Source organism: Lonchura striata, chromosome 2, assembly GCF_050655825.1.
Source record: "Lonchura striata isolate lonStrDom1 chromosome 2, ASM5065582v1, whole genome shotgun sequence".
Lineage (NCBI taxonomy): Eukaryota > Metazoa > Chordata > Aves > Passeriformes > Estrildidae > Lonchura > Lonchura striata.
Window position 1 is genome coordinate 153,940,664 of NC_140704.1, and position 14,346 is coordinate 153,955,009.

Genomic DNA, 14,346 nt, shown 5'->3' on the forward strand with positions numbered 1-14,346 from the left:
AATTAGAGAATTCTTTTTGGAGGAAGGTAATGCTTGTGTTCTCAAGCCAGGCAGAATGAACTCTCCTGCTCAGCGTGGCTCACTCCCACATAAAGACAAACATCTGGATATGAGCTGCCCTGTGGGATCTGGCACATCCACACAGACCTGAGGGATAAGGCACAGCCATGTTTGGGGCTGGCACAGATCCCAGAGTCTGGGGGATCCTATGGCATCAATGATCCCATCTTTCAGCAGCCATATGACATCAAAATACTTCCTAGCACCAATGATCCCATCTTTCAGCAGCCATATGACATCAAAATACTTCCTAGCTCTCTAGTGAGGATGTAGAGCACCTGGGCAACACAGCCAGTGATTAATTCCTGATTTGGAAACACCCAAAGTTAGTTGAGATGGGTCCCACCCCGTGCATCAGCTGAGCTGTAATCAATTCCATGTTCATGCTCATTGCTTGTGGCAAAGGAAAGCAACACTTGGATTTTCTTATTCTTGAGATGTAAGGAAGCCATGAGGATAGTCACCAAAAATTAGGTTTAATTATTTCTTCACTAGTTTCAGATCTATTTAAATCTTGCCTGGATGGGGAGAAATATGGCCTAGGATTAACAAGATTGCAATCCCTCAAACTAGAGCAAGATTAGCATCCTTATACTACTCAATATTCAGTAATAAACCCTTTTAAAGGCACAGCTGGGAAGAGTCAGGGGAAGCTTGGAGACTATGAGTAGAATTTAAGATTTCTCTGCTTAGGTAAAAAATAAACTTACCTTCACGCTCATGAATTCTCCACAGTACTATTAAATCAGCAAATGTGATCTGTATAGTGGATAAAGCTCTATTCTCCTTCCATTAATGTGCCTTTGACATCAGTGAAAGCATGAAGTTACAGATTATTCCCTTTTCTTTAAACTCTTAACCAAAAAAAAAAATGTTTCAGAAAAAGGTAATATCCACTGGGATGGACTCTAAAGAGGAAAGATAAATACAAATAAAGTTTATTTTACTTTTTATATGCTTCAGGTCTGTGTAAGAAAAATGTCTTCTACAGTAAAAAGAACTGATGCAAGAATTGTTTCTTGTAAATGGACAGCATTGTTGTCTGTAAAAAGGAAGAATGGCTCACTAGACAAAAGCCAAAAAACTTTTGAAGAATAGACCCAAGTCCACTAAAAATAGATCAAATGTGGCGCTTACTGTGACATAAAAATCATAATGAATTTTCGACCGACCTTGTAAATTGTTTTTCCTAGAGTCATCTTAAAAAAAAAGGAAAAATGAAGTTGGACTTTATGAAGAGGAGCAGGTTCCTGTAGATGTTTCCTAGTCTCCTAAATGCATTCCACAGAAAACCTAAATCCCTTAATTCCCCAGCAGGGAATTTAGGAATGACTGAATTTTGCCGAAGGCTTGAGCTGAATTTATAACAGAGTGTGAGGTAGAACAAAATTAAGAGACATCAGAGCTGGCCATGCAAGAAGAAGCTTCTCCTATGAATCTTCTAGACAAGGACAACCCTCACGTGATAGAATTGTAGATAGTTTTTCTCTGAAGACCAAGAAGTCAAGTGCCTCTTTGTCTAAGGAAATCCTTTCCCCTCACAAAGAGACATATGCAATGACCCTTTCAAAGGGAAATGAAATCCCAAACTGTCCCTGCACAGAACTCCTTGCTTTTCATTCCTCATTTCAAAATGTTTCTAAGAGCTTTGCGTGTTGCTGGAGTCAGATTTAGAAAGGCTATAATTGACTCTCTTTTCTCCTCTTGAGCACACGTTGAACTTAACAATTCCCATTCTTCACTTCTGATAGTGCCGGGCCACAACCCCAGAGCTCTGCTACAAAGGTGTCCTACCAGGCTATGATTTCTTTCAGGAATATGGAAAACACCTTTGATTAAAGTGCTTCCAGGTTTTGTCAAGATGGAAATAAAAGCAATTTCATTTTCTGTATCTTTTTTCTCCTTACATATCATTTTCCCTTCATGATCAATACAGTTATTAAAGCACAACAGGTGAATAAGCATTTACTTTCTCAGCTACTTCCTGACCATTGGAGATGCCCCAGGTTCTTTGCAGCATTTAAACACAGCTAACACAGGTGAAAGTGGTTTGGAAAGGAACAACAGCCTTCCACAGCAGAAGCCAGAAGGGCAGCAGGATTCCCTACTCAGCACAAAAAGATATTAAATATTAGTTTTTAGGCAAAGAAGTCAAACTCTCCCTGTCTATTAAAGTGTTTTTTGAAGGTACTTGTCTGTCAGCATGAAAGCAAGATGTTCACCTCCTGGGCACTGTTCATCACAGACTGAAATACAATATCCAAGAGAAACAGGAAAAACAATCTTCCAGAGGCATGGGAAAGGAAGCTTAGCCTGTTTTCTTCCAGCTGCCTAAATTTTAAGTACCAAGTCTGATGAGTTACACCATACTTACTGCAGGTCACTTAGACTGTTCCTGTGGAAAGGTGGACTGCTAAACTGGTGCTCATCAAGTAAATCAAGTTAAAAATCAAGACACAGAAACTGGAATATAAACCCCCACAGTCGATGTCAACTATTAGTTTCACTGTGGCTTTGAAAACCAATGTGGGATCTTTAGAGCCACCCAGTGATTTGGGTTGGGAGGGATGATCTCATTCCAACTCCCCACCATGGGCAGGGACACCTTCCACTATCCCAGGTTGCTCCAAGACCCATCCAACCTGGCCACGGACACTTCCAGGGATGGGTGATATGTGCTGGGGCCTTCACTCTCACAGAGAAGATTTCATCCTTATATCTAATAGAAATGGACCCTTTTTCAGTTTAAAGCCATTGCCCCTTGTCCTGCTACTCCAGGTCCTTCTTAAAATTCCCTCTCCAGGTTTCCTTTCCATTCTCTTTAGGCACTGGAAAGGGCTCTAAGGTCCCCCCAGACTCTTCTCTCCTCTCCTCTCCTCTCCTCTCCTCTCCTCTCCTCTCCTCTCCTCTCCTCTCCTCTCCTCTCCTCTCCTCTCCTCTCCTCTCCTCTCCTCTCCTCTCCTCTCCTCTCCTCTCCTCTCCTCTCCTCTCCTCTCCTCTCCTCTCCTCTCCTCTCCTCTCCTCTCCTCTCCTCTCCTCTCCTCTCCTCTCCTCTCCTCTCCTCTCCTCTCCTCTCCTCTCCTCTCCCCTCCCCTCCCCTCCCCTCCCCTCCCCTCCCCTCCCCTCCCCTCTCCCTATTCCTATTCCTATTCCTATTCCTATTCCTATTCCTATTCCTATTCCTATTCCTATTCCTATTCCTATTCCTATTCCTATTCCTCTCCTCTCTCCCCCAGCCATCCCAGCCTGGCCCCAGAGCAGAGGGTCTCCAACCCTCTGAGCATCTCTGTGGCGTCCTCTGACTCACTGACACTTCAGTGACTTCACACGAAATTCTTGAGGAATGGTGACACTGCCTGGACAGTGTCCCTGCACCAGAAAGGAAAACCGAGCAGGAGAGCACTGCTGCCTGCATGTGCACATTTCAGCAGAGCTTTCCAGTGCAAGCACTGACCAAGCTCGACCATTCTGCTGCTTGATGAGATGTGACAAGCTCACAGCCCAGTGCAATAACACTTCAGGCTACACAGCTGGGACTCAAGGATGCTTAAATTCTGTTCCTCATTTCCGTGGAGTTAGGTATGCATCTCCAGTGATAATATTCCTAATTCCTTGGTATCTCTAGCCCATTAAGAAGTAAGTTTAATACAATTTCTCAAAGCTTTGACCTTTGAGCAGGGCAATTTATTATATGTGCTGCCACTGGGCACAAAGATGAGTCTATGTGTGGTTTTCCAGTCAGTAACCAAGGATTTCCGTTCACTCCTCTGTTAAATGAGGCCATTAAGAGAAATGTAACTCACTAGTTTATGCTGCTGCTAGCAAGGGAAAATTGCTTTTTAATCTCTGACCCCTCAAAATGAAATTGTACCCTGGAAAGAGATTCTATTAAACAAATGAATTAGAAAAACAAAAGACAGTCTGTGATTTCCTTCTGTCATCTCTGACTTGTCACAGATCAGACTTGCTCAGAGCTTTCAAACAGAAAATTCTTGCCTTTGAAATACTGGATGCAGGCCACCACAATCAGTGTAACTGATATTCTTAAAATAAGAATATTCTTGACTTGGAACAGCCTCAGAGCTGCATTCCACCGAGGTGAAGAGTCAGTAAAATCTGTGTCCTACCTACACATCTTCTCACCAGAGAAAACAGATCGATCACCACTAAACTTGCTCCCAGGTGTTTCATATCACACCAAATAACAGAATGGTTTGGGTCAGGAGGAACCTTAAAGATCACCAAGTTCCAACCCTGCCATGGGCAGGGACACCTTGCACTATCCCAGGTTGCTCCAAGCCCTCCCAACCTGGCCTTGGGCAATTCCAGGGATGGAGCAACCACATCTTCTCTGGGCAACCTCTGCCAGAGCCTCACCACCCTCACAGGGAAAAATTTCTTCCTATTATCCAATCTAAACATGCATTCTGTCAGTTTAAAGCCATTCCCCATTGTCTTATCACTCTGCCCTTGTAAAAGTTCCTCTCCAGGTTTGCTGTATCCCCCTCTAGGTACCTCAAAGTACCTAGACAATAAGTTTACACAATAAATTTACCCTGGAGTCCTCCCTTCTCCATGCTGAACAATCACAATTCTCTCAGCCTTTCCTCACAGGAGAGGTTCTCCATCCCTCAAATCATCTTCATGGCCTCCTCTGGATTCCTTCTCTTCTCCACTCATGCCCCTTCCACTTCCTCCTTGAACAGTTTGTGCTTAAATAAAAAATAAGCTTACAGTGGATATTTTTTTTTTAATTTTTCTCCCAAAAATTTCACAGTTGGTGTTTTATAATAAAGGAATAAAAAAAAAAAAAAAAAAAAAAAAAAAGACTAAGATACTACTTGGATCAGGCATCTCCCCCTTTTGGATAGTACAAATGAAGAGATGTTCTGCTGTGATTAAAAATGGCCTGAAAGATTTTACCTTTATACACAGGAACACATGACACCCAAAAGCTCTAAACAACCCCTTTCTTAATAAATATTTGATCACACAGATCCATTATTTACAGAAAACAAGGAGAGTTTTAAATAAATGTTGTGGCTCAGACCTTGCTGAGGTTAAGTTGCTGGATTCACACAGTTCATTTATCACACGGACTGGCGCTGACTCGAACACCACTTCCCACGGAAAGCAGCTGTTCTGTAAATGGCTGCATTAAAATACAGTAAAAAAGCAGGCAAAGACAGAAGCTGCTTCAAAATAAAGCACCCCACAACCTGAAAACTCAGCCTGCTGTTTATAGAGAGCCAGTGAGCAAGGAAAAAAGGAGGCAGGAGTTTTATTCCAACCAACTGCTGCTGGTGGAGGGTCTAGAGAGTGAGTTTGATTGATGCCTTGAGAAGGCTGACCTAGAACAGAGGCTGGACAGAGCTAAAGAATAAAGTAGGGATTTACTGAAAGGCCTCAATGGATACACTTTGGGTAATATAAGAGCCCAGCCAGGGCTACACTCAAGTTAAACCCAAAATGGTCACAAAACGGATGACTGGTCACAGGGTCTCTCACTTTTACAAGTTTTGGCCCATTTGCATATTGGAAATTAAAGCTTTACCCCATGAAGTCTCATCCTTCTTGTTTTCCTCTCTTCAGTCCACATTGTTTATGCTCTTGGGCCTGAGATTTGGATCATTTGTCCTTGGTCCCCAGCTAGAGAAGGAATTGTTTTGTCTCCTTGCTCTGTGAAGAGAGCTCACCATCCCCTAATATGAAGTTCAGACCCACACAATAAAGCAGTATAGAATCGGAAAAATATAAAAGCCAAAACCTGAGGTATCATGATGAGGAGCAGTTGAGGGAGCTGGGGGGCTCAGCCTGGAGAAAAGGAGGCTCAGGGAGAACCTTCTTGCTCCTTACAGCTCTGAAAGGAAGGTGTAGCCAGGTGGGGGTCAGTCTTTTCACCCAGGTAAAAAGTAACAAGTTAAAGGGAAATAGCCTCAGCTTGCATCAAGATAATCCAACCATGCTGGTCCCCCATGGATTTGCAGTTTCTATATGACTGCTGCACAGGTCAGGGTGCAATGATAGTGCCAGTTAGCTCTTAATTATAAAACTAAAGTTAAAATTATTCAGTGGCAGTAAAAGACAAGGTCTTAGAGCATATCTAGTGAAGAGGAGGAGATTATCTTAATTGTCACAATATTTATAAGCAACAAGTGCTTTGAGAGGCTACCATGCCACAAAAATTCAATGACTCTGAGAAGGTGATTTTTGAAACTCAAATTTCCTTCTGTTGTTAAAACACCAATGAGTTATTTGAGCAAAGGTTAAAGACAGTCCTTTATCAGTGGTCCCCAGGCAATAAGATCTCTGCAAATATCACAGATTTATGAGGCTTCTTTTCCTCAGAGCTCCAGCCTTCAAAGTGCCCCTCTGTGTGTTGTACCCATGAAAGCCAGACCCAGGAATTGCTTCGTTACTGGAAAAAAACTCATTGTTCTTAGACTACACAAGTGGGTCACTGAACTGCTGTTTGCCTTTGCAATGCCAGGGAATCCAAATTAGCTTGACTTCCACAGAGGATAGAGGGAAGGAAAGCAACCAGCATTATTCAGAGCAACACAAGCAGTTCTTCCAAAACAAATTTGCTCCAGCAGTCAGCACACAGAGTCCTTCAGTCAGTGAGGCCAAGCTGAACTTAGGCCAAACTTTGCATGAAAAAAGAAGAGCAACTGGTTTAATGTGTGCCCGTGGAGTCTGCGTTGGCTTCTTCTCCTTCCTCTCAATCCACCTGCAGGAAGTTCTGAGCAAATCTAGCAAAGAGCAAAGTAAAAGTGCTCATCTCCATGCCATCCCTTCAGGGTGATGTCCAGCCCACCTAAACTAACCTCAAGGGTAGGTAGGGCATCTACATATTCCAATTTTCCCAATAAAGAGACAGGTGATAGGCATGGGATTAATTTTCCAGTTAATATTTGTAGCGTAATTGATATAATCTCAATTTAATGGCCAAAGGAGAGAACAAACTTGTCCTAAGAGGCAGCCAGCAGACCTGCCTATGTCAGATGTTTCCTGTGAGATGAGACACAAAGTGCTGAAAGCAATTCCTCCTCATGTATCATGGAAAGGAGGTTTAGACACTTAAACACACATCACCAAAAACACTCATATCTGGTCTAATAAATCCCTCTCTTCCAGAGAGCAGTTTGACCCAAGTTCAAATTGGTGTCTTGAGATGGGTGGGATGAATCATTTTCTCTGGGGGCAGGGAAAAGGAAATTTCAAAAGGCAAACCTGGGCTGTTGGTATTAATGGCAGGAGTCATCATTCCTGCTCAAGACCCAAGAGAAATGAGACCCTCACTGAAAAGAAAGGTATGGAAGCAGGACCAGTGCAGGAGAGAACTTCTACTGGCTTCTCCCTGCCACATTTGTTTCTCAGTAATTTTTCAAACTCAGGTTTTCTAGTGAAAGTAGGATAAAAAAAGTCAAAATTGTCAGATTTCTGTGACCAACAGGGTTTTCATATGGAAAAAAAATGTATCAGTACATTTTGTATTGTATCAATATTCAACTCACTGCTTTCATATGCATTTTGACCCTGTGTGTTCCCACAGATAATGCACTGACCCAGCTTAACTGTGACTTGTAGTAAAAATAAGTTTAAGCAGAAACAATTATTTTCCAATTATAATTTAAAATGAAAGATAAAAAATCTGCTTCTATATATATATGCATATATATATATATGCATATTCCAAAGCTCTGACAGCTCCCACTAATCTTTTAGAGTTTAGATGGGGCACATGAGAATTGACTCAGAGTAATAAAACACTGCTGTTAGCACACGCATCTCAAGAGGAAGGAGCACCTTACCAAATTTAAAATGCAGACAAAGGAGCTTCTTGTGAAGATATTTACTTTTTTTTTTAACATTTCTATCATTTCAGGGAACCTAAATGTCTCATTTTTGAGTAAATAAGTAAAAACTATTTACTGGTTCTTTGTTATATTAATGTGTAGGTTGGGACAGGTTCTCCAAGTTGTATTGTTGAAGTGACTGCATGGGTTACATGCAAATATTGCTCTAAATAACCAGCCACTGAATCATTATTCCTGACAGAAATCCTTCCATTAAGTTCTACAGAAAGTCCTAAACTCAAATGTTTCAACGGTGTTGACCTTTCTGATTTCCCAATTTATGTATACATTTGTTGATAGACTAATAAAAACACTACATTGACTAATAAAATACTGCATACACACACACACACATGTTTATATACATATAAACAGCAATAAATAACAAATGTTTGTAAGCCAGCCTGCATTTACAGGATAATCACACTGTAACATAAGTAACAGGCACACATACTCATGAATTAGCAGTTTAACAAAAGAAGGAAAACTGCTCAGTAAGATGTAAGAAACAGTTTGTGCCTTTGGTCCCTGAGCAGCACAGATGAGCCAGATGGAATTTGGAGCGTGTAAAGCTCTGGCAGGTCCCTTAAAAGCAGCTCACCCACAGGGCCATCTGGCTGATCACTCTCCCAAACCCATGCCAGATATTTCCAAAGCGTCCAAAACCAGGCAAACCACCAGGAAGGATGACCTGCACTCACACTGCATCATCCAAATGTGTGCAAGGGGCATCAGCCTCCCTCCCTGCAGCATCCCTGAGGGCTGTGGCACCAGGGCCCTTCCTGTCCCACCATGGGGACCGTGTCCCTTTGGGTGAAAGGCATCACGTGCAACTTGACCAGCCCCAGCCAGCAGGCCAGCCGTGGAAGTGACAAAAACGTCACCTCGTTTTCTGCTCATGGTGACAAAGAGTGAGCTGGGTTTATGTTGGAACCCTGGCTGCTGAGAGTTTTAGAGTTTCTGTGCTGACAGACACTGACTCCCAAGAGAACATTGCATTTGACCTGAGGCCGTGGAGAAGGCTTCCAAAACTGAATGATAGCACTGGCATTATGGGTGTGTAGTTTGAATAGGAGTGTGTAATATCACAGGGTGGAAAACTTAGAGTTTGAGTTTTTAGAATATAGTAATACACACAAAGCAACATGGAGGTTTTAGGGAGGAGGCTGGTCCTTTTTTACCTTCTTCTCCATGGGTTTGGGTGGTTTTGTGTAATTGGACAAGAAAGTCCACTCTTCGGGCCATGGGTGTTTGGTTCTTGGGTTAAAAGTAAAAATAATTTAGGTGTCATTTCTTAATTGGACAGTTTATTCTTAAAAGGCCTTGTAGAAAGAGAGATAGGTCTCCATTTTTAGTTTGTTAGAGTGAAGTGCTGTAGAACTCACAGTCTGTGACACGGTAATACAGATAAGAACTAATAAACATCTGAGTCTGAACAAGAAATAATGTCTTGTGTGTTAAATCCCAGCCCTGGCAAAAAAGAAGCAAAGACTCCATGGGTTTACACATATTTTTCTGGTGATCAACATCCAGTAGGGCACAGGACAGTTCCCTGTGCTCCACAGGAGATCTGGATTGCACATTTCCTTTAGCAGATAAAGTTTTGTGAGTGATATTTGACATTATGGGCTTGTTTCAAGTGCAAGAGAGACTGTTTTCTCATGTACACCAATCAGATCATATTTATGCCCTTGGCAGGGGTTGCCTTGCTAAAACTGGCTTTATCTTTATCCTGATGAACGTATCTGAGGAAAAAAGGGCCTCCTGTCTGGGAAGGCTATTTCAGCAGCTCCTGCTGGCTGAAGAAAGTAGAGCCTTTAGACTGTGCTGCATTCATTTTCTGCCTGACTCCTCTTCAACCTTCCCGGCCAAAGTCATCATTAACTCATTTACAGCTTTGCAATCAGCTCTACAGTCAGGTCAAGTATTAAATTCATTCCAGTTTCACTTTAGACTTCATGTAACAAGTTATTTTCAAAGTGAATGCAGGATAACATGCAGGGCAACACACATTATTTTAAATATATATACATTAAAACCCAAAATCTAGCTGAAGACAGCACTTATTTTCTGCAACATCAAAGTTCTACAAAACTCACTCTTATTTCCCAAAATTTGGACAATGCATTTCACTAGCAAATGAGCTATTGATAATTTTAAAATCACTCAATTGCATCAGAGTAAAATTTCTGTGAGTGTTACTCCTTTGGTCTGGAGGTTGGCCCCAGAGCTTCAGAGTTCACTGTGTCCAAGGACAACTAACAGGCACCATGTGCTCTCAGGGACCTCAGCTACATTTTGTCAAAACTCCAGACACATGAAAATCACCAATTTATGCTTGAGGAAAAAAGAAAACCAGCAGGTTTTTCTTCTGTCAGTCACATTGCAATTGATAACAATTTTTTACTTTGTTCATTCCCCCACCCCGCTTCATCCCTAGAAAGTACTAACTACAACCATCAAAGAGTTCTTTTTGGGCAAGCTGTTTTCAAAAAGATGAATATTTGTATGTGTATGTGTGTGTGTTTATGTTTTATTCTTGCTCCAATGAAGGAAAAAAAAAAACAATTCACAAAAAAATCCCTCAAATTGCTTTTGAAATGTGCTGAACACCACCACCACAGCCATTATTCACCAACCACATCATGTTGTTTGACAACTCAAGTTGTTTTCTTAAAGTACTGTTGCCTGATTATAGGGAAACACACCAAACAGAAGCACATATGCACTTAAATGATGTGCTTTTTATGGTGTCTTTCCAAGAACAACAGTAGCTAATTGTTGACTTTCCTACTGGGAAATGTCTGTTTAATATGCAGATTTCTTAATGACTACTCTAAAGCAAATTGTCTGTGTTATGGTAATCTATACATATATATATATATTCATATATAAAAATGTTTAGTTCCTACTTAGAATATGCTTTATCATCTTTCCAGGTAGCACAAATCCATGTCCCCAGTGGTTCACAGCTGCCAGGTGTTTTGTTTATTGTAAATACTATCACTGAAAGCATTTGTAGGTTTTTTTTTAGTGCCACTTACTTGGTGCTGACTTGCTTTTGCCAACTGCTCATTGGCTGATTCTACGTTGGAAGAAGAGGCCTCAATGTTGGCTTCAATGCTATCTGCAAATTAAAAGAAATTAGAGGGTACAAAAAAAAATAAATAAAGGTTTTACGCCAACAGCAATTCTGCAATTTACTCATGGGCATAAAGAGAGGAGCAGCCTCTTGTTTGTGACCTGCAGTTCAGCTGGGAAGTAGGACCAACACCCATTTTGATGAACATCCATCCCATTCCTTCTGAGATAAATGGGAAGAGTGACAGGGAATTCAACAGAAAGTGGCTCAAGACTGACAAATTTACTGGATTAAATTACAGAAGGAACATAGCACCTGAAATGATCTGGTTGTTAGAGCTCAGGGATAAGGTTCATGTGGGTTATTGACCATGCTCAGGTGTCTGCTCTTGATCAAATCATCCCAGACAATAGCACAGAGAGCAAATCCATGGTGTGCAATTCCTCCCACTCTCCAGGAGCTGATCAGAGTAAACAAGCCACAAGTCAAACTCTTGGACCACATTTCCAAGCTGCAGTGGAGGTCTGTAAAATGGCTCAGATTGAGAAAAGTTGCTGGAATCTACAATGAAGTGAGAAGAATCTCACCCTGCATTGCTTTGTTTGGCATTGGGGGAAGCCTGGATGAACCAGAAGGAATCAAAATGAGACTGGAAAAGAAAGATTATCATCTACCCATCACAACTGGCAGGTCCCTACTTCCATCAAAATCAAATATTAACTTTGACTCCTGACTGTGCTTAAGAAGCAAGACAGCTATGGTATAAAACCTGCAAAAAAGGTTTTGTTTTTCCAGTGGAAGTCTTGGAAATCTTATCCTCCAAGAGATGTACAGCCAATAATTTCTGCTCACAGTGTAAGAGGATGTGCCCTTGGTCTGTTTCTTGATCAAATGGGTGGTTTTGAGCACAAAATAAACCACAGGGTGCATGAACTCAATCAGGAGAACTCAGCCTCAGGTAGAATAAAATTCCAGGGATTTCTCTAATCCTTAATAAAACCAGTGGAAATTCTTCAATTAATAGTATAAGGAGTTGGATTAAGACATGCCACAAAAGATTCAAGTAATTTATTCTTTAAGGTTCTAAAGGAAAGAACAGGAATTAATCTCTCCACTTTCATGGTGGACAAAGAAATGAGGGTTTGCAGATAATTTGTGCAAAGTGCTTGCATTCACATTTTCCCATTTTTAAATGAAACAGTGTTAAAGTCTGTTAAGGTAATTAAGCCATTTTAACTCAAAATAAAATACATTTTTAGAAAAGCAAAGCAAAGGGGAAAAAAAAACACAAAAAAAAGAGAAAAAAGAGCAAAACCCCAAGTGCCTAATCAATGCAACAGAACTTGGTCGTGTATAAAGTTCCTTGGGATCTTAGTGCAGACACCCTTCACTGCTCAACATCTCTTAAAGGCTGATTGGCCTCAGAAAATGAATCATTTAGGCAGAGAGGAGCTACAGAGGAGAAATGTATTAAATATATCCTTCTAAAACAAGAGTAATCTGTCTGCACTTCTCCTGGGAAGAGGGAAATCATAGAAGCAGCTTAATTTAGCTCCCTTCAAAGGCCCTCCAGAGGAACCCAACACTTTTCTCTGCTTGCAGGGAGGCTTGAGGAGATTTACCTTCGTTAGATAAAATTAAACACTGTGCACACCCCTTAGTGCTCCCTGGAATGGGAGAACCACACCTTGGGCAGAGCTTTTGAGAACATCATCTCTGTTTTTCCCAGCACAGGCTTTCCCAGGAAAGAAGGACGTGCTCCACGTCCTGGATGAGTTGATGGATGTCACAGAGGGAGCTTGGGCCCTGCTGGAACTGTTTCTGCTCACTCCTTCTGCCAGTGGGGGAATACCAGCCTTGGAATAAGTAAAGCTCCCATCTAAATTCTATTTTTTGAAGCAACTTGTAGTCCTGAGGCACAGGGGAAAAACTAAGACAAACAAAAAACCCCCACCAAACCAGCTCTAAAACTTTACAATAATGAGGCATGAATATGTAAAGCAATTTAACCAGATATTTCTGCTGATTAACACAGGGGAGCAAAGAGAGGGAAGAGGATTTGGCTCAAATCACAAAAGAAACAAGCAATAATTCAATGATATTAATAAGTCAACGATGAGTTTGTCACTGACAGACATTTCAGTGAATCTTTGCTGCACGAGTGGTGGTTCACAGCCTCACCCTGGCCACTTTCAGGCTCCTTGCCAAGGGACCTCACTGGGGGATGGAGCAGCAAGGGTGGCAGGGTCCTCAGTAGGCTGAAAGCCCAGATGGAGGGATCTAGCCTTTTCCTTTCCCTTTGGGATAAAGGCATAGTGAGTTTGTTCCCAAACAAAGGAGATAATTCAGCCCTGGGTCCGGAAATTCTCAAAGAAACAGAATCCCACAACAGCTTTCTGCCTTCAGACTCTGGTGACAAATTTACTGTACAATTTGAGAACAAAAATCCCAAGGGGATGCAGTTGACATTTTGATAAACTCAGGGATAGGGCTGCACCAAAGCAGATGGTGTTTGCAACCAAATACATCAGAGAATTAGGAAAATATTTATAATTTTTCATCTAAAACACAGTCTTGCAATAGCAGTAGTGAACGTAAAAGAGCTAGCCAGGCTTTAGATTCATTTTTTAATGATTTTATGACACATTTATCACACAGAGATGGAAATAATGAGACCCCCACGAGGTATCTTTCAACTCCAGATATTTATCTGTGTCCTGAGATCAAACCCTTATAATAACCAACAGAAGCCTTATATGGGAAATTATTGGATTGACAGTGGCTGGATTGGGGGTTTTGCCCTAATCTGTCAAGGAATCATTCACATGACCTGAATTTTCACAATGGATTCATTTCACAAGGCAGAATTTCAGCTAAACCACTTGAACGACAGGAAAGTGAGCTCATGAATGAGAATTTTTAAATGCTCCCACTTGGCAGTAACCAAAATGGGACCCTTCAGGTTTTCATAGTATATTTTTATTTTTAGCACTTTAATAAGCCTAACCCTCTTTTATCGCTACAACTTCTGGCTAAAAATAATCAATAGAGCATACTGAGAGGCACAATAAAAAGAAGAAGAAGAAAAAAAAAGGAGTATTTTGGTAATGCATAGAGGTTTCTTTCCTAATTAAAAGCCAAGTTTGGAGGGAAATTGCTTTCAGCGTGAAAATGAATTTTGCCCATTCGAATTGCCATGTACTTGGAAAGTTTTAAGTGAGTGTCATTCCACGAACAAAAGGCCCTCAGGCTTAGTGAAGACAGAGCTGTGGATGTTAAAGGGAAGGAAATTCTTCCAGAGCAAAGTTTAAAATGGCTCACGGTTAGTAATTTGCAAACTTCAAT

At 41.3% G+C, this 14,346-nt stretch overlaps 1 protein-coding gene across 9 annotated transcripts in view; it reads right to left on the reverse strand.

Moving 5' to 3' along the window:
- The window catches only part of TSNARE1 (t-SNARE domain containing 1), a 460,205-nt gene that overhangs the window by 165,013 nt on the left and 280,846 nt on the right, over positions 1–14,346 (reverse strand). For all 9 annotated transcript variants that reach the window (XR_014953137.1, XM_085572620.1, XM_085572617.1 and 6 more), the window contains one exon: positions 10,964–11,046. Coding sequence is in view for 8 of the 9 variants with exons in the window: in XM_085572620.1 (XP_085428746.1) it covers positions 10,964–11,046 (83 nt within the window). In the remaining variant the exon portion in view is untranslated. The remainder of the gene's footprint in view (positions 1–10,963; positions 11,047–14,346) is intronic.